The sequence below is a fragment of the Bos javanicus genome, chromosome 1, assembly GCF_032452875.1.
Source record: "Bos javanicus breed banteng chromosome 1, ARS-OSU_banteng_1.0, whole genome shotgun sequence".
NCBI lineage: Eukaryota > Metazoa > Chordata > Mammalia > Artiodactyla > Bovidae > Bos > Bos javanicus.
The window spans coordinates 84,360,201-84,380,501 of record NC_083868.1 but is presented as its reverse complement, the minus strand read 5'-3'; the positions used below and the strand labels follow the sequence as shown (position 1 = coordinate 84,380,501).

At 36.1% G+C, this 20,301-nt stretch overlaps 1 protein-coding gene across 5 annotated transcripts in view; it reads left to right on the top strand.

Moving 5' to 3' along the window:
* ATP11B (ATPase phospholipid transporting 11B (putative)) overlaps positions 1–20,301 on the top strand; it is a 123,583-nt gene that overhangs the window by 64,895 nt on the left and 38,387 nt on the right. For all 5 annotated transcript variants that reach the window (XM_061414871.1, XM_061414907.1, XM_061414881.1 and 2 more), the window contains 6 exons: positions 1,402–1,605; positions 7,242–7,395; positions 12,197–12,299; positions 15,468–15,613; positions 17,095–17,154; positions 18,766–18,893. In XM_061414871.1, coding sequence (XP_061270855.1) covers positions 1,402–1,605; positions 7,242–7,395; positions 12,197–12,299; positions 15,468–15,613; positions 17,095–17,154; positions 18,766–18,893 — 795 coding nt within the window. The remainder of the gene's footprint in view (positions 1–1,401; positions 1,606–7,241; positions 7,396–12,196; positions 12,300–15,467; positions 15,614–17,094; positions 17,155–18,765; positions 18,894–20,301) is intronic.

The window sequence follows — 20,301 nt, the reverse complement described above, 5'->3', positions numbered from 1 at the left end:
ACATGACAAACTCCACTTTTAACATTTTATAGTGACTTAATGTATTTAAAATAAAAAGTTAAAGCTTTAATTTTTCCCAGTCCATACATATAATTTTTGTCCTAGTCAGCTATCTGAAATACTTGATAGAATCCAGCCATGTATAGTTTTGAGTTTTTAGACAACTACTCCGTGTGCCATTCAAAGATTTTAAGCTCTTGCTTAATTCTCCAGCCTCGCCTCCTGCCATTGCCACCTTCTGCTTTACATTTCAGCAGTACCAAACTGTCTTGTTTTCTGAACAACAGTGAAGACTGTTTTAACTAAAACTGTTCTGTTTTTGCCTTTTACACTTTGTAAAGCTGTGCCTTCTGCCTGGATCATTTTTCTCTTATCCATCTATGAATACCCATTCATAAATTATAGTTCATATATTACCCGCACTCTAGGAAGATCTTTCCTGAGTCCTAATACTATTAAAAATTCTCTTCTTTGGGAAGCCTTCATGTTTTGTAGGTAGTTTCTGCTGTTGTCCTTGTGACAGTATATTACAGTTACTTATTTGAAGACTTTCCACTCTGTTAGCCTGTGAATTCCATGCCGTCTGTTTATTCATTGCCTTTGTTCCCTAGCCTCTCTCTCCATGTATGTTTCACTTTCTTGAATTATTGAATTCTACAAATTAAGTATATTGTTAGGTTTTTTCCTACGACCTAGATCTAAGGTGTTTGCATTTTTTTTAAGATCTAGTGTTTCATTTACTTTTCAGTGGTCCTTGTGAGATTTCTGAGATTCTCTGAGGTTATGTAGACCTTTATTGTCTGCAGTCTGATTTTTGAACTACTGATTTAAGAGATTTTCTTATCAAAAAGAAAATCTCCTAATTTGAAATTTAAGACTTTTAAGAAATAAGTTTGTGAAGACTGTATAGTTAGTTGGTTTTATAAAAATCAACTTCAAAGTACAGTTTTAAAATACAAAGTTGTAGGTTTTATATTTAAGCTTACATAGTGCTCCAGCATATTAATACCCTGTGAGCTTCAAAAAACCAAATACGTTTACAGTAGTAGTATCTGTCACCAAAATGAAGAGGAAGGAAACTTAACAATTGTAAGAATGCATACATGTTCTCATCAAGGCAGTATTGACCCAGGCGATTCGTATCTGTCACCTCAAATGCCCCACAACTCTGGAATGCCCGTTGTGACACATGTGTCAGCATAGAGTTGTAGATTTTGTATTAGCCAGGTGATCACTGATCTGGGTTATTCTTGTTTTTTCCCTAGTGGGAAAAAAAGTCGGTTGTTTTACTATACTGTAGCATTCCTAGGTTAAGGAGTTCAGAATTACCCTACTTGTACTATGTGGTTTACACTTAAAATTTGGTCAAAAAAGTATTCTCTGTGTTTCTTTTGTTTTCAGACTACAAGATAAAGTTCGAGAAACTATTGAAGCATTGAGAATGGCTGGTATCAAAGTATGGGTACTTACTGGAGATAAACATGAAACAGCTGTTAGTGTGAGTTTGTCATGTGGACATTTTCACAGAACCATGAACATCCTTGAACTTTTAAACCAGAAATCAGACAGTGAATGTGCTGAAAAATTGGGGCAGCTTGCCAGAAGGTAAGAATATAGTTACCTGCATCATGGAGTTCAGGGGTCAGGAAGCTATTGCCCGATGGACCCAAATATGGCCCACTGCCCTTTTTTACAGCCCATGTGCTCAAAATAACTTTCACATTTTTTTTCCTTATTGTTAATTCTTTATTGCATGCCTGTGTGCTCAGTTGTGTCCAACTCTTTGCAGCCCCCTGGACTGTAGCCCGCCAGGCTCCTCTGTCCTTGGGATTTCCCAAGCAAGAATACTGGAGTGGGTTGCCATTTCCTCCTCCAGGGGATCTTCCTGATCCAAGGATGGAACCTGGGTCTCCTGTGTCTCCTGCATTGGCAGGTGGATTCTTTTCCTTTATTGGGGTGGTGCAATCTCAGAACATGATGACTGAAGGTAAATGGGTAGTCACATTTTTTAATGGATGAAAAAGAAGTCAAAGAAGAGTAATATTTCATAGTGTGAAAATTACATGAAATTAAAAATTTAATGTACTTAAATTTTATTGGAACAGAGCCACATTGGTTCATTTACACATCAGCAAAGGCTTTTGTGCTCCAACAGCACAATTGAGTAATTGGGACAGAGCACTTTTATCATTTCTCATTGCTGTTTGATACACTGCAAATCACAGTGACACAGTTATAGCTCATTGTTTTCTGTGCCACACTGCTGTATGGCAGTTTGGTATATTTTTATTGTCAGTATTTAACTGTCATGTCCAACATAAAAAGAAAAATGGACTTTTAATATCATACTCTTAAAGCACAGTAGAGTGTTGATTATTTTATTATCAAGTTAGATGGCAACACATTATGTTTATTATTCAGTGACGATATGGTTTAATATACTGCCTGTTTCAGATATAATCAAATATGAACTAAAAATCTCATTACCGATGGTTCTTTTGTAATGTAAAATCTCATTACAGATCAGCATTAACAGATGGACATGTGCCAGCTGACTTTGATAGAGGACATGAACTTTGAACCCCAATTAAAATGTTCTTCCCCTAACAAGAAAAAGATTTCTGTTCTATTATTTTTAAAATTATATTTAATGATTATTATTAGATTTTTTTACTTAAAATTTTTATCAAAATTTGTTTCTTCTTTGGTAATGTAAGAACCTATATGATATCTTCAATTTAGTCTCATGGCCTGCAAAGCTTAAAATTGAAATATTTACTTCTGGTGCTGTATAGAAAACATTTACCAACCAGTGATACAGTTCACATGACCAGACTGGGGAATGCACATGCATTTTACTGTTCAAAGATACTTTCATGAGTATATATGCTCTTAATTTGTTCTGTTTTTCTCTATATCTCCTGCTTTAGGTAGAACTTTTTTTAGGAGCCCTCATTTAACACAATTTCTTTAAATTTTATTTATTTATGGCCATGCTGCATGTCTTTATTGCTGTGCAGGCTTTTCTCTAGCAGTGAGTAGGCTTCTCATTGCAGTGGCTTCTTTGCTTCAGAGCATGGGCTCAAGGGCATGTGAGCTTCAGTAGTTGTGGCTCCTGGACTTCAGAGCACAGGCTCAGTAGTTGTGGTGCACAGGCTTAGTTGCCCTGCAGCCTGTGGAATCTTCCCAGATCATTGATCAACCTCTCCCCCACCCCCGCCCCCACCGTGTCTCCTCCATTGGCAGGCAGATTCTTCACCACTAAGCCACCAGGGGATCCCCAGTTTGTTTTGTTTTTTTTCTTTTTACCTTAAATAGGAGTGCTTCAGTGTAAGCATGAGGGTTACTTGTATGTAGGTATCTGAGATGTCCTACTGGTATTTGTCTTTGCAGTCTTGTGATATTAATGCAGAAAAACAAATATGAAAAGATAATGGCCACAGTTGTCACTGTACATTCAGTGCTTTATTTATGTTTGTTATGCAGGGATTGATGTGATACTAAATTTTGGATTTTATCAGAGAAAAGCTTATTTAAGGAATGTTTTATTTTTTTAATATAAATTTATTTATTTTAATTGGAGGTTAATTACTTTACAATATTGTATTGGTTTTGCCATACATCAACATGAATCCACCATAGGTATATACGTGTTCCCCATCCTGAACCCCCTCCCTCCTCCCTCCCCGTACCATCCCTCTGGGTCATCCCAGTGCACCAGCCCCAAGCATACAGTATCGTGCATCGAACCTGGACTGGCAATTCGTTTTAAAGAGACAGTACAACTTTCAGAAAGGTCTTTGCTTGAGCTCAAAAAGGTGGTTGATTTAGGTTAATGACACTGGTTTTGAAGCAATGCCAACACTATTGTGGCTACTTAAACATTTAAGGGCATGATGTTCAGAACTCCCTAAAATATACAAACTAATTGTTCAGAATCATTTGCTTCTTAAATATTACTCCTGATTATAAAAGTAATAAATACTCATTTTAAAAGCACTGAAAATAAGATATGATGATTAGTAATATAATACAGCCATCTGAAGATAATTGTTATTTGTATTTTCAAATATTTTTAAGTCTTCTATATATGTGCTGGTGAGTCTGTTAAGATCATGGGTATTGTTCATTTCCCTTTTTGTACAAAAGTGTATTATATTTTGTATTATAAAGTGAATATTATACCTTAAAATTAATTTTAGGCTTGGTACGTGAAATGTATGTTTCAGAGATACCATTTTAGTGGAATATATTTTCTTCCTTTTCTTTTTTTCTTTTGCTGAGTCTCAAAGCTTGTGGGATATTAGTTCCCCAACCAGAGATTGAACCCAGATCTCTGCAGTGAGAGCACAGAGTCCTAACCACTGGACCACCGGGGAATTCCTGAAATATGTTTTCTGAGTTAACCATATAAGTCAATAGGATTTTGATTTTACAGACTTTCAGGAAGTATCTGTTCTAAAAATCTTAGATATAGCAAAAGAATTCCATACCTTTGAAAGCTTTAGTGTATGTATCTAATCCTTCAAAAACACATTGATTGTCTCCTATGTAGGCATTTGGGACAGTCATATAAGGTGTGTTGTTTATTCCCAGAATACTTACAATGTGTCAGAAAAAAAGAAGTAAATATATTGTCACAACCATCACAACTGAATTGTAACAAAGGCAAGAACAGAGAACTGTCTGTGGACCAAAGAGGGAAACTTAGCCCAAGTTTATCCTTGAAACAGCTCTGTACATTGGAACTCATGACTGTGTTGTCTCCTGTTTTGAGATGTAAACTTGTCAGAAAATAACACCAAGAAGCAAAGTGGCCCATGTATGCAAATTCCCAGAGCTGAGAGGCTCATTCAGGCAATTGATTCTATCAATTGTAGCTAACTATGGCCAGGGAATGGAATAGATGGGAGTGGATGTGGGAAATATTGAAACATGAGGCTACAGAAGTAAGCAGATGCTACCTTACTGTGTGCCAGAACTATGAGGTGCTTTTCCGTATTGCATAAATGTTACACCATGGATTGTGTATGCTGGTTTATGAACCCTGTCCAGAGAAAAACCTAACTTAGTGTGCCTTGGGAATGTTCCCAAGGAAAACTGATCTGATCTGTCCTACTCTTGGCTACTGCTGCTTCTGAGACCATGTGCTCAGGCGGTGCTTACACTGAATGTCTGTAGATAGCAGGGGTTGCCAAGTAAGTTCAGCCAACAGAGAGGAAAAATAGTCATTTTAGATGCTGATTTCAGGTATTGGAGAATTGATAAAGGAAGTATACATTTTTTTAAGTTTATATTGTAAAATGTTCATTGCTTTCCACTTACTATACAGTGCAACACTAGTTACTAGGCATATTATGAAGACATCATTTTAACTTACAGAAAAAATTTAAGTATTAGGAGACTGAAAATCATCAGTATGTTTAGTTTTCATAACTTGTCGCTCATTTAATAGTCTTCTTGCTTATCATTTAAAAATTGAGGGAATAGCTGCTATGGAAAATGGTATGGAAAAAATTTTAAATAGAACTACCATGTAATACAGCAGTTCCACTCCTGAGTATTTATACAAAGGAAATGAAGTCACTGTCTCAGAGAGATCCACACTTGTGTTCACTGCAACATTATTCACCATAGCCAAGAATGGCAACAACCTAAATATCCATTAATGTGTGTATGGACAGTGAAAATGTGATGTTCCTTCCACACATGAAGGAATATTATTCACCCATAAAAAAGAAAGAAATCTTGCTTTTTGTGATAACATGGATGAATCTTGACAACATTATGCTGAGTAAAATAAGTCAGACAGAGAGAAACACATACTTATATGTGAAATCTAAAAAAAACAATGATAGAATGGTGATTGCCAGGAGCTGGGCTGTGGGGGAGATGGGGAGGTGATAATCTGAGGTACAAACTTCCAGCTTATATATAAGATGAATAAGTTCTGGGGATCTAATATACAGTATGGTGGCTGTAATTAACAGTACTATATTATATATTTGAAAATTGTAAAGAGAGTAGCTCTCAAATCTTATCACTACAGACCAAAAAAAAGTTTTTACATGAAAAGATGGAGGTATTAACCCTATTGTAGTAATCATTTTTGCAGTATATATGTGTATCAGATCATGTTGTATACCTTAAACTTACATATATGTCAATAATATCTCAATAAAACTGAGAAAAAAAAATAAAATGAAAATGTATGGATGTTTCTCAGTAGCAGTCCTGCTATACTATGAACCCAGTGGTGAACTGTAGTATTTTCCTTTTGCTGAATTGAACACAGTGCTACTCTGAGTGCTGGCCTTCAACTGCATAAGCTTGCTCCAGAATGTAAATCTATACACTGCTTCTTTCACTGAGAAGTTCTTTTTACCAAAGGCGGAGTGGGGTGAAGCAGCTGAACAAAATAGTGTGCTCAATAATATACTTTATTTACATATTGATGCAATAACATACTGATTATGATAACATACTGATTATGATAACATACTTGTTTTCTCTTTCTTGTCACAAATAGTCCTCTCAACTGCCAATAATTAGACCATGTTTTGAAATAGTCCTCAGTATCATGTATGCCCACAAGAGAGGTGTTATCCATGTTCCACCATTGTAATACCTGGCATTACACTCCATTGTAGGGTTAAATATCAAGAGACAATTGATGGTTTCTTCATTCCTTGCCTTGCTACTTAAATATACAGTGAATCTAGCTTGTAAATTTTCCTGAACATTCTTGATTTCATTAAATTTTTTAAAATTAGAACTTGCTAAATATATAACTAGTTATATTTTTATTTTTCTAAGATTTTTTATACAGTTTGAGAGAATATCCTCAGATTATGTGTCACAATTCACATTTTAAAAAATATAGTTTCTGTGTGTGTATCAAATCAGATCAGTCGCTCAGTCGTGTCTGACTCTTTGCGACCCCATGAATCGCAGCACGCCAGGCCTCCCTGTCCATCACCAACTCCTGGAGTTCATATATATCAATTCATTGTAAAATTGAATATCATCTATTTTACTCTTCATATCAATCACTCTCAGTTCTACTTAATCTTAACTTTCAAATGGTAGAACTCTATTCCCTGACATGTCAGTTTTGTAACGGTGAAGTCTATGGGTGAATTATCCAATTTTCAGTAAGAATATTTTGTTTACTAAATAAATGTAAATACTATGGCTTTATACATGTCTTACAGAGGATATCATCATTTTCTTTTTTTTAGGATTAGAGAGGATCATGTCATTCAGCATGGTCTGGTGGTAGACGGGACCAGTCTGTCTCTTGCACTCAGGGAGCATGAAAAGCTATTTATGGACGTTTGTAGACATTGTTCAGCTGTAATGTGCTGTCGTATGGCACCGCTACAGAAAGCAAAGGTACGTTTATTTCATAACAAGTCCCATTGAGATACTTTGATTTAAAAGTATTCTTCAACATTAATGCCTCACATAGTTCCATTTGGTGATATACGGTCTATGAATCTTAACCAGGAGTCAGTTACTTCTCGTAATATGAATTTTAACCATATACATTAGGCCTTTGGAAATTTCACAGTAAATATTGAAGTTTCAGTTATTCATAATAACATAGAAATAGATCATTGTAACCTAGAAATGACCATGTGATAGAGAGCAGTTTGTGATATTCCTGAGACACAAATTTGAACTACAATAACAAGTCTCATGAGTTCGTTACTTAACTGGTGAAGGAGCCTATAAGACTTCAGTTCATCTGCACCTCTAGGTCATTCTGTTGATCTTTGCTTATTCTTGCATTCTCATGAATTGATAATTCTCTTTGTTAAAAATGAATGTTAAGTGCTAAGTAGAACTTTAATAAGGAGTTAAAAAGCCAATTAATTGTGATATGTAGCTGTAGTTCAGTTCAGTTCAGTCGCTCAGTTGTGTCCGACTCTTTGCGACCCCATGAATTGCAGCACGCCAGGCCTCCCTGTCCATCACCAACCCCTGGAGTTCACCCAAACTCATGTGCATCAAGTTGGTGATGCCATCCAGCCATCTCATCCTCTGTCATCCCCTTCTCCTCCTGCCCTCAATCCCTCTCATAATCAGAGTCTTTTCCAATGAGTCAACTCTTCGCATGAAGTGGCCAAAGGATTGGAGTTTCAGCCTCAGCATCAGTCCTTCCAATGAACACCCAGGACTGGTCTCGTTTGGGATGGACTGGTTAGATCTCCTTGCAGTCCAAGGGACTCTCAAGAGTCTTCTCCAGCACCACAGTTCAAAATCATCAGTTCTTCAGTGCTCAGCTTTCTTCACAGTCCATCTCTCACCTCCATACATGACCACTGGAAAAACCACAGCCTTGACTAGATGGACCTTTGTTGGCAAAGTAATATCTCTGCTTTTTAATATGCTATCTAGGTTGGTCATAACTTTCCTTCCAAGGAGTAAGCGTCTTTTAATTTCATGGCTGCAGTCATCATCTGCAGTGACTTTGGAGCCCCAAAAAACAAAGTCAGACACTGTTTCCACTGTTTCCCCATCTATTTGCCATGAAATGATGGGACCAGATGCTATGATCTTAGTTTTCTGAATGTTGAGCTTTAAGCCAACTTTTTACTCTCCTCTTTCACTTTTATCAAGAGGCTTTTTAGTTCCTCTTCACTTTCTGCCATAAGGGTGGTGTCATCTGCATATCTGAGGTTATTGATATTTCTCCCGGCAATCTTGATTCCAGCTTGTGCTTCTTCCAGTCCAGCGTTTCTCATGATGTACTCTGCATATAAATTAAATAAGCAGGGTGACAATACACAGCCTTGACGTACTCCTTTTCCTATTTGGAACCAGTCTGTTGTTCCATGTCCAGTTCTAACTGTTGCTTCCTGACTTGCATGTAGGTTTCTCAAGAGGCAGGTCAGGTGGTCTGGTAAAACTGTGAATTTTCCACAGTTTATTGTGATCCACACAGTCAAAGGCTTTGGCATAGTCAATAAAGCAGAAATAGATGTTTCTCTGGAACTCTTGCTTTTTCGATGATCCAGCAGATGTTGGCAGTTTGATCTCTGGTTCCTCTGCCTTTTCTAAAACCAGCTTGAACATCTGAAAGTTCACGGTTCACATATTGCTGAAGCCTGGCTTGGAGAATTTTGAGCATCACTTTACTAGCGTGTGAGATGAGTGCAATTGTGTGGTAGTTTGAGCATTCTTTGGCATTGCCTTTCTTTGGGATTGGAATGAAAACTGACCTTTTCCAGTCCTGTGGCCACTGCTGAGTTTTCCAAATTTGCTGGCATGTTGAGTGCAGCACTTTCACAGCATCATCTTTCAGGATTTGAAATAGCTCAACTGGAATTTCATCACCTCCACTAGCTTTGTTCGTAGTGATGCTTTCTAAGGCACACTTGACTTCACATTCCAGGATGTCTGGCTCTAGGTGAATAATCACACCATCGTGATTATCTGGGTCGTAAAGATCTTTTTAGTACAGTTCTTCAGTGTATTCTTGCCACCTCTTCTTAATATCTTCTGCTTCTGTTAGGTCCATACCATTTCTGTCCTTTATCGAGCCCATCTTTGCATGAAATGTTCCCTTGGTATCGCTAACTTTCTTGAAGAGAGCTCTAGTTTTTCCCATTCTGTTGTTTTCCTCTATTTCTTTGCATTGATTGCTGAGGAAGGCTTTCTTATCTCCTTGCTATTCTTTGGAACTCTGCATTCAGATGCTTATATCTTTCCTTTTCTCCTTTGCTTTTCACTTCTGTTCTTTTCACAGCTATTTGTAAGGCCTCCTCAGACAGCCATTTTCCTGTTTTGCATTTCTTTTCCATGGAGATGGTCGTGATCCCTTTCTCCTGTACAGTGTCACGAACCTCCGTCCATAGTTCATCAGACACTCTGTCTATCAGATCTAGTCCCTTAAATCTACTTCTCACTTCCACTGTATAATCATAAGGGATTTGATTTAGGTCATACCTGAATGGTCTAGTGGTTTTCACTACTTTCTTCAATTTAAGTCTGACTTTGCCAATAAGGAGTGCATCATCTGAGCCACAGTCAGCTCCCAGTCTTGTTTTTGCTGACTGTATAGAGCTTCTCCATCTTTGGCTTGAAAGAATATAATCAATCTGATTTCATTGTTGGCCATCTGGTGATGTCTATGTGTAGAGTCTTCTCTTGTGTTGTTGGAAGAGGGTGTTTGCTATGACCAGTGCGTTCTCTTGGCAAAACTCTTATTAGCCTTTGCCCTGCTTCATTCCGTATTCCAAGGCCAAATTTGCCTGTTACTCCAGGTGTTTCTTGACTTCCTACTTTTGCATTCCAGTCCCCTATAATGAAAAGGACATCTTCTTTGGGTGTTAGTTCTAAAAGTTCTTATAGGTCTTCATAGAACCGTTCAACTTCAGCTACTTCAACATTACTGGTTGGGGCATAGGCTTGGATTACCATGATATTGAATGGTTTGCCTTGGAAACGGACAGAGATCATTCTGTCGTTTTTGAGATTGCATCCAAGTACTGCATTTCGGACTCTAGTTGACCATGATGGCTACTCCATTTCTTCTAAGGGATTCCTTCCCATAGTAGTAGATATAATGGTCATCTGAGTTAAATTCACCCATTCTAGTCCATTTCAGTTCGTTGATTCCTAGAATGTCGACATTCACTCTTGCCATCTCCTGTTTGGCCACTTCCAATTTGCCTTGATTCATGGACCTGACATTCCAGGTTCCTATGCAATATTGCTCTTTACAGCATTGGACCTTGCTTCTATCACCAGTCACATCCACAGCTGGGTATTGTTTTTGCTTTGGCTCCATCCCTTCATTCTTTCTGGAGTTGTTTCTCCACTGATCTCCAGTAGCATATTGGGTACCTACTGACCTGGGGAGTTCCTCTTTGAGTATCCTATCATTTTGCCTTTTCATACTGTTCATGGGGTTCTCAAGGCAAGAATACTGAAGTGGTTTGCCATTCCCTTCTCCAGTGGACCAATTCTGTCAGACCTCTCCACTATGAGCCATCCGTCTTGGGTAGCCCCATACAGCATGTCTTAGTTTCATTGAGCTGGTGGTCCCTGTGATCAGATTGGCTAGTTTTCTGTGATTATGGTTTCAGTGTGTCTGCCCTCTGATGCCCTCTCTTAACACCTACCATCTTACTTGGGGTTTCTGTTACTTTGGATGCGGGGTATCTCTTCACGGCTGCTCTAGCAAAGCGCAGCCACTGCTCCTTACCTTGGATGAAGTCGCCCCTCCTGACCTTGAACATGGAGTAGCTCCTCTCAGCCCTCCAGCATCCATGCAGCCACTGCTCCTTGGACGTGGGGTTGCTCCTCTCGGCCGCCGACCCTGACCTGGGATGTGGGGTAGCTCCTCTCAACCGCTGCCCCTGACTTTGGGCGTGGGGTAGCTCCTCTCGGCCGCACGGTCCGTTGCAGCCGATGTGGTTCTGCGTGGTCTGTAGTTAGGAAATATTTAATGTTCAGCTATGATTCAAGTGAAAACCTATACAAATATTTTTTGTAACTGAAACCGTCACAAGTATATGCTTTGAAATATACATCTAAACATATTATTTCACATGTAGAGCTAATAAACTGTACATCCAGGTGTGTTTTTTTTTTTCTTTTTTTTGGCTTCATGGGGTTTTATTACAGTGCCTGTTTTATTATTATAACCCTTATACCCCAGTCTGTGGACATTAAACTGGAGACCAAACAGACCTAATGCCTAAATCCTTTAGAAAAGTACATTCAAGTATTCCAAAGAAACCTTTCTTTAGATTTCATTGAATTTAATTTTGATGGCTTTTTAAATTTTTAAGAAACTTTATTACAAGAGAAAATAAATATCTTTCCTCTGTATCAAATGAAAATAATTTCTTGAGAGAAAAAAATTGCCTGACAAAGTTCAATTAATTGTAGTTAATTTTTTACACAATTATTAAGCTTTTTATAAATTTAAGCTGTGTTTAACAGATTCTTACATCCCATCATAAAATCTAAAGACCACAATCTGTTTTGTTGTCATTTCTGAAAGACATTCCTAACGTCTTAATGGAGACATTCCTCAAACAGTGAACCCCAGTGCATATTACTGTCCAATGTAAAACTAATTTTTTATTGTTCTTAAAGCAGATCATTTCAGATAAGTAATTTTATATAAATACAAGAAAATTGAAATTTTATTATAATTAATGAGTTGTATGTCTTTCAGGTAATAAGACTGATAAAAATCTCACCTGAGAAGCCAATAACATTGGCTATTGGCGATGGTGCTAACGATGTAAGCATGATACAAGAAGCACATGTTGGCATAGGTGATTGATATTTTTTCTTTGAACTTCTAAAGTTATAATTATTTGATGATAAATCTTTTGTAGAATAAAGTACAATGTCACATATACGAATGAAAACTAAATGCAGTGGTGTAATATATCACATCGTATTTCTGTCAGAAACCTATCATTATTAAGCCCAATATTTAGGATTTTTTTAAAATATTCATTTGGCTGCCCTGGGTCGTAATTGCAGCATGGGGGATCTAGTTACCTGACCAGGGATTGAACCCAGGCCCTTTGTTTTGGGAATGTGGCATCTTAGCCACCTGGACCACCAGGGAAGCCGCAAGATGTTTTAATTGCAAATTTTCAAGGAAATAAATACCACTAGTGAATTTTATCTTCGCCAGTTCTTCTTCCCAGTAAAGTTAGTTTAGTTTTACATGCAATTTTGTACCTTTTTAAATACTTTTACGCAGTATTTTTATCATTTTTAAATTCTAAGTTCATGATATATATAATTATTCTTATTTTAGAATATTATTATTTACTTTATACATTAGTCTAAAGATTTTGGAATGTATTTTAAAGATAATTTTAGAGACAGGAAATTATACCAAACTATAAAATTTCAAGTAACTTTCTAATTTAATAACCTTTATGCTAATTTTTTTCTATTTTTGCCTAAAATTTTTATTAAATTCAGAATACTAAAATCATTTTATTATATTTATATTACCATTCATTTCCCACTTAAACCGTATTTTGACCTGTCTTCCTCAATAATTTTATTGAGGAAGCAAAAGAGAGGAGTATGGGTTTTTGTTGAAGGATAAAATTTTAGAGTTAGAAAAGAAGATAGTCCTTGCTCTGGAGTTGACTATGTGATGAATACTGATCAGGTCCCATATTTCCAGTGTATCCCTCAAATCAGCTTCTTCCTCTTTGGGATAATTAACTCTTCATTTTGTAAACTTCACTTTCTTTATATTGTTTATACTGTTGTTTCCCAGAAATCTTCATGATAATTTTATAACTTATTATATCATATGTTAGAGTATAAAAAGCTACAATACTTGTAACAGTTTGATTTTATCAATAATATGGTAACAGCCAGACCAGTGAACAGAATCAGTTCGGCACATCTGGAAATTTAGTATGTAACAAAGGAGATGTTTCAAATAAGTAAGGAAACAAATTATTTGATTTAATAAAACACTGATATAACTAGTTATTTGGGGGGAAAAAGTGAGTCCCTTTCCATTGCTTATAGCAAAACAAATTCCAGATGGATTAGGATTTAAATAATTTTTGAAGGCCATAAAAAATAATAGACTTTAGTGAATAATCCTGTTATTTGAAGTATGGAAGGATCTTTTAAGTACAAAACCAAAGAAAGCAAGGAACTGAAAAGGAAAAAGATCAACATGTGTGACAGAAGTAAATACTTACATAAAAAAATTTTAAAGACAAACTAGTAAAGAATATTTGTAAAATAGATGATAGTCTTAGTATTCCTATTATGTGAGGTCTTAATTTAAGGAGAATAAGAAAAACACTCTAGTAGAAATCTCCGTAATAATCAAAAAGTAAGTTAAAATTGCCTGTCAGATTGGCAAAAAAAAAAACCCTGAAATGGACAAGGGTATAGACTTCCCAGGTGGCACTGTGGTTAAAGAACTCCCCTGCCAATGCAGGAGATGCAAGAGATGGGGGTTCAATCCCTGGATCAGGAAGATACCCTGGAGTAGGAAACGGCAACCCTCTCCAGTTTTCTTGCCTGGAAAACTCCATGGATAGAGGAGCCTGGTAGACTACAGTCCATGGGGTCATAAAGAGTTGGACACAACTGAGCACACAAGCATGTAGATTAACAAATGCCCTTAAATGATGTTAGTGGGCACGTAAATTGGTACACCATGCATTATTATATATAACAATTTTAAATGTGTGCCCTTTGGACTTCCCTGGTGGTACAGTGGATAAGAATCTGCCTGCCAGTGTAGGGGATGTGGTTTCAATCCGTAGTCCAGGAAGATTCCACATGATACAGAACAACTAAGCCTGTGCACCAAAACTGCTGATCTCTCGTGCCACGACTAGTGAAACCCTCATGCTGTAGGGCACGAGAGCCACAACTAATTGAGCCCACATGCTCCAGCTTACAAAGCCCATGCTCCTAGATCCTGTGCTGTGCAATGAGAGAAGCCATTGTAATGAAAAGCCTATGCACCACAGCAAACAGTAACTCCCACTTGCTGTACCTAGTGAAAGCCTGTGCATAGCAAAAATAAAATGTGTGCCCTTTGACCTAGTGACTAGGCCTCCAGGAATTCCTTTTAAGAAAATAAATGACTATGTTAGCAAGCACATATGTCCATATGTAGTAAGTAAACAATGTCCATAATGTAGAAAGTGATGAAAGCAGATTACAAAACAAATAATCCCATCTTTATGTACTTATTTGTATGTATGTTAAGTGAACATACATGAAATATGCATAAGAAAAACTTCTAAGAGTATATAGACCAGAAATAGTGGTTTACTCTAGGAGCTGTGAATACAGATGATTGTCTTTACATTTTGGAACATTTTCATCCTTTTATGACAAAAATAGAAAATTTTAATTTTGAAAAAATAATTTTTTCAATCCTGGTTTCACATTGAAAAAACAAACTTGGAAATAACTTTTGAAACCTAATGAACTATAGTAACCTCAAAAAAAGTGCTCATATTTGTGAGATAAAATTATGTACTGATTTCAAGTAATATTGTACATTTTTCTTTTAAAAAGCACACTGAGTTTTGTGTGAGAGTTTTAAAACTGTTAAACATGGTTATTTTGACTTGATTCAGCATATTTTTTGTCCTCGGAAATAGAGATATGAAAGCTGTTTTATGGCATTCTCTTCATTAGAATAAAAAAATGTTCTTAGATCCTGAACTTTTAATATTTTATATCAATTTTATTCTAATTCTTTGAAGATTGATGTTACATGCCTAGTATATGTTATAGCTTTGTATTAATTACATATTTGATATAAATAGAGCAACCTTTTGGGAATCTATTGTCTACTATAATTTAGGATATAGTGATCCTAAATCCAGGTTCAGCTGCTACAGATAATTAAGGTATTTTCAGGCATATCTTAAAATTTACATTTACCAATTATCAGTGAACTAACCTTTTTGTCCCCTGTATTACAGGAATCATGGGTAAAGAAGGAAGACAAGCTGCAAGAAACAGTGACTATGCAATAGCTAGATTTAAATTTCTCTCCAAATTGCTTTTTGTTCATGGTCATTTTTATTACATTAGAATAGCTACCCTTGTACAGTATTTTTTTTATAAGGTGAGTTTCATGGAGATATTTTAGAGTTAATTGATAACAGTATTTGAGGTTTCAGTTTAAGGAATGTTATTAATATTACCATACAAATTAGTCTGAAATTTTTTTCTATAAGTCAAAATAATAGTCTATGGCATATACTTTTATTATTTTATCATAAATCTAATGTGTACTCACAGAAAGCAAATCAGTGGTTGCCTGAGGCCAAGAGTGTGAGTGATAGAATTGACTAGAAAAGTATATGGGAGAACTTTGCTTGACAGAAAAGTTCTTTAACTTGATTGTGGTGGCGGTTACATGGATGTATGAATTTGTCAGGACACATCAAAATTCATACTTATTTTATTCCATGTAAATTAGAACATGAATGGTTTGATTTCTTTATTGTTATTTTGTCCGGAACCAGTAGTAAGTTTTAATTTTATCTCCAATATTGTGATTTTAAGCAGAAGTTCTTAATCTTTTTTGGGCCATGAATGACTGGTAGTCTAGTAGTATAAACTACTCAGTATAGGGATTTTAGATGTATAAAATAAAATGCATAGAATTACAAGGAAGCCAATTATGTTGAAATATTGTTCTATCTCTTGACCCTTTGGGCAAAGATGGGATTATTTGGAACCAATGTTAAGCGCCTCTGAATACCAAGACATTTACTACATCAGAGTGTTCTGTGTTGCATGCATTTCTATAATTAGTAGCTGCAGCCCAATGAAAGAACACAGGTAGATTGTATAATGCTAATAGACGATGTTGGCAGTTTTTTCTTAGCTTATTATAACAACTTTTGCTGTGACCTGGGCTTCCCTGGTAGCTCAGCGGTTAAAGCGTCTGCCAGCAATGCGGGAGACCCGGGTTTGATCCCTGGGTTGGGAAGATCCCCTGGAGAAAGCAATGGCACCCCACTCCAGTATTCTTGCCTGGAGAATCCCATGGACGGAGGAGCCTGGTGGGCTACAGTCCACGGGGTCGCAGAGTCGGACACGACTGAACGACTTCACTTTCACTTTCAAGGCTTTTGTAATGGAAAGAGATTTTGATCACTCCATTTATTGTATTTTAAATATTTTTGCATTTTAAAGTAATTTTAGCCCTAAAGTTTAAGTAAACCTTCCTAATTGTATTTTGTATGAAAAGTATTGAATAATAGTTATAAATTAAGTAAACCTTCCTAATTGTATTTTGTATGAAAAGTATTGAATAATAGTTATAAATTCAAAATTATCATATTGTTTGGCAATGATAGGAGTCAAAGGTATTTTCATTCTGACATTTGCAGTGCTTCATAGACTACTTTTAGGCATTTTTTAATAAAATGGGATTCTTATTTTCCTATTTTTGTATGGACAAGTTCTTATGGGCAGATCTACTTACCGTATCAACTGAGATTATTTTCTGGACTCTTTAATAAAAGTCATTTTTATAAATCATTTCTCATTTAGACTTAAATATTTCAATTATTTCCATTTAATCTTGTTTTTCAGAATGTGTGCTTTATTACACCCCAATTTTTATATCAGTTCTACTGTTTGTTTTCTCAACAAGTAAGTAAATAGAGTCTTTTGTTTTATCCTTTTAGATAAAGAGTAGAGTATATGTGTTCAGGTTTTGTTAAATACTTGGAGGGACCTTTTCTATTTTTCCTAGTCCTACAGATAACTAACTAGACATAACTTTTCTTATAGTATATTTAATTAGCTTAGCGTCAGTATTTCTTTTTTCTGATTTTCAGTTTGAAGTGAGTGTGAATACCAAAAAAATATTTTAACTGTGGATGCTTTTTTTAAAAAATAGATATTATTACTCTTAATAGCTTATGAGAGGACTTTGCTCTTTTCAACTTATGTATAGTACTTCTATAAAATTCATATCAAGCCAGGCCCCATAATTGTTGGAAGATTACATCATTATTTATTTTTTGACTCATAGAATTTTTTTAAGATTTGAAAGAAACATAGTGATTGAGTCCAGGGATGACATATAGGTTTCATCTCAGAAGGTAAATAATTAAATGGAGGTTCCAAGAGTGCTATATTGAAAAGGGTTCTGAAGCTATATGACTATATGCTCACAGGGAAAACTTTGTCATAGGTTAACAGTAGCTATAATGAACACTTGATGGGTCTTTTCTTTGTACACATGTCACACAGAGAAGGAAACTGAAATCCATAGGGATTAAGTAACTTGCCCAGGATTACATAGTTAATAACTAAACCATGCTTGGACCTATTGCTTCTGACTACTTGAGCACCCTTCTCACATATCATACTCAGCATCTCTAATTGATCAAGACATTTGTTCTAATTTATTGAAAGTTTTAATTATCTTAGGTTTTGGGGGTTTTTTTAAATGAGTTTTTTCCTACCCTTAATCACCGTTTACTCCTTTGTTTACAACCTGGAACTCTAAATTTGAGACATCTGCTTGGACATTGATTGCTAGTAAAAATGTTTTACTTGGATGAAATAGAGAATGCTGTGAGAGCATGTGACAAGAAGACTTAACCTATTTTGATTAGGTTTTCAGGGAATTTATAGTACAATCTGAGAGACAGTATCAATGTTAGTAAAAGCTATATGTGAAGAATAGGCAAAGTGCTAAGCACTTAGTACCAACAGTAGTACATATAACTGTTTAGAAGAAGCAGCTATCATCAGGAATTTGAGCCAGTGTTTTTTAAGTTTCATGGATCATGGATTAAAGAAAGTGTAGGACTTAGGTTGGAAGACAAAGCTATGAAAGCAAAACTATATGTGTAGCGTATCAAAGGAATAATAACAAGCCTAGGACACATGTAAGAGAATTGTGTAAAATTACATCCCAGTGGTCAAATTAGAATGTCTTGAAATATAGATCCATCTGACTGTAATAGCAGAATCACGTGACATAGCAAAATATTCCAATTTCCACAAAGAATATAAATGTAGAAACATTATGTTTATATAAGAAACCAGTTCAGTTTAGTCGCTCATTCGTGTCCGACTCTGTGAACCCATGAATCGCAGCACACCAGGCTTCCCTGTCCATCATACTAAAATGGATTCAGTGTAAACTGAAAATATGTAATTTTTATGATGCTTCTTTGTAATTATATGAATAAGTATAATAGTAATGTAGTCTAGAGTCTACAAATTCCTACAAATTTCTCTTTCTAGACACTATATGACAGCGTGTACCTGACTTTATACAATATTTGTTTTACATCCCTGCCTATTCTGATATATAGTCTGTTGGAACAACATATAGACCCTCATGTATTACAGAACAAACCCACCCTCTATCGGTAAGTGTTTTCCAATATTAAATGTCCATACCACCTCTTGCAACAAGTAGTACATTATATTTCAATAGTTATCCATTTTTAAAAGTATCTTAAAAATAAGCAAGTATATCAGGCAGTTTCTTGGTGATTAATGTCTTACTAAAGGAAGTACTTAAGTTCTCGTATGATTTATAGGTGTTGAACATTGAAGAGAATATTTGAATGATTTTTCCAATGTTTTTAGGAATGAATAGTTTGGTCCTAGGAATGCATTAAGCAGTTGCATAATTTGCACTTTCTGTTTTAAACCAATAATACTCTGTTTCATGGGTACACACAAAAGTTATTCATTACTTAGTTGTCTCTAGAGTTCCTAAAAAATAGTTCGTGTTCTAACCCTGCCAAATTTAAGGGTAGTAATTGATGCAAAATATAGAGTTGAGGCCATTAAATCCCATCCCAGGCCCCCTGGGTTTTCAGGACTAACTTATGATTACCATATTTACTTGACCTTTACGCTTATAGAGATATTCAGTTATCCAGAAATGGCAGTAACTTACCTTGATTTCCCAGGATATCTAGGGCTAGGCTTGACCCAAGATTGTGCATAGTTGTTTAGTCGTGTCTGACTTTTTGCAACCCCATGGACTATAGCCCGCCAGGCTTCTCTGTCCATGGGGATTCTCCAGGCCAGAATACTGGAGTGGGTTGCCATGCCCTGCTCCAGGGTATCTTCCCAACCCAGGGATTGAACCCAGGTCTCCTGCGTTGCAGGAAGATTCTTTATCATCTGAGCCACCAGGGAAGCCCAGAAATACTGGAGTCGGTAGCCTGTTCCTTCTCCAGGGGATCTTCCCAGCCTATGAATTGAACCAGGGTCTCCTTCATTGCAGGCAGATTCTTTAGCAGCTGAGCTACTGAAGCCCTGACCCAAGATTGGCACAGACTTTTCTTCTCATAATAGCTGTTGATAGATTGTGAACTCAGTTAGGAACCTCAGTGCTGAACCTAGCTCACATGACTCCACCATAAAAAAATAATCATGGCTGAGTTATAACAGAATATAACAGAATTTGACAAAGAGGGAATTCCCAGGCAGTCCAGTGGTTAGGATTCTGGGCTTTCACTACCAGGGGGCCAGGTTCAATCCCTGGTCAGGAAACTAAGATCCCATAAGGCACACATTAGGGCCCCAAAAAAAGTAATAGCAAAGAAATAGCAACTTTACACAATTAAACTGAAGAATTATGTATCATAATTAATCAAAATCAAAAATATATCATATTTCCTTATCAAATGAGAAATTGTATTTGAATATGAGAATTATAAGCTATTACACAGCTGTATGATTTACAAGCAGTGGTTTGTAAATTAGGTTTTGTTCTTCTAAAATTTGTAAGCAATTTTAAATTAAAAAGCCATCTTGTTT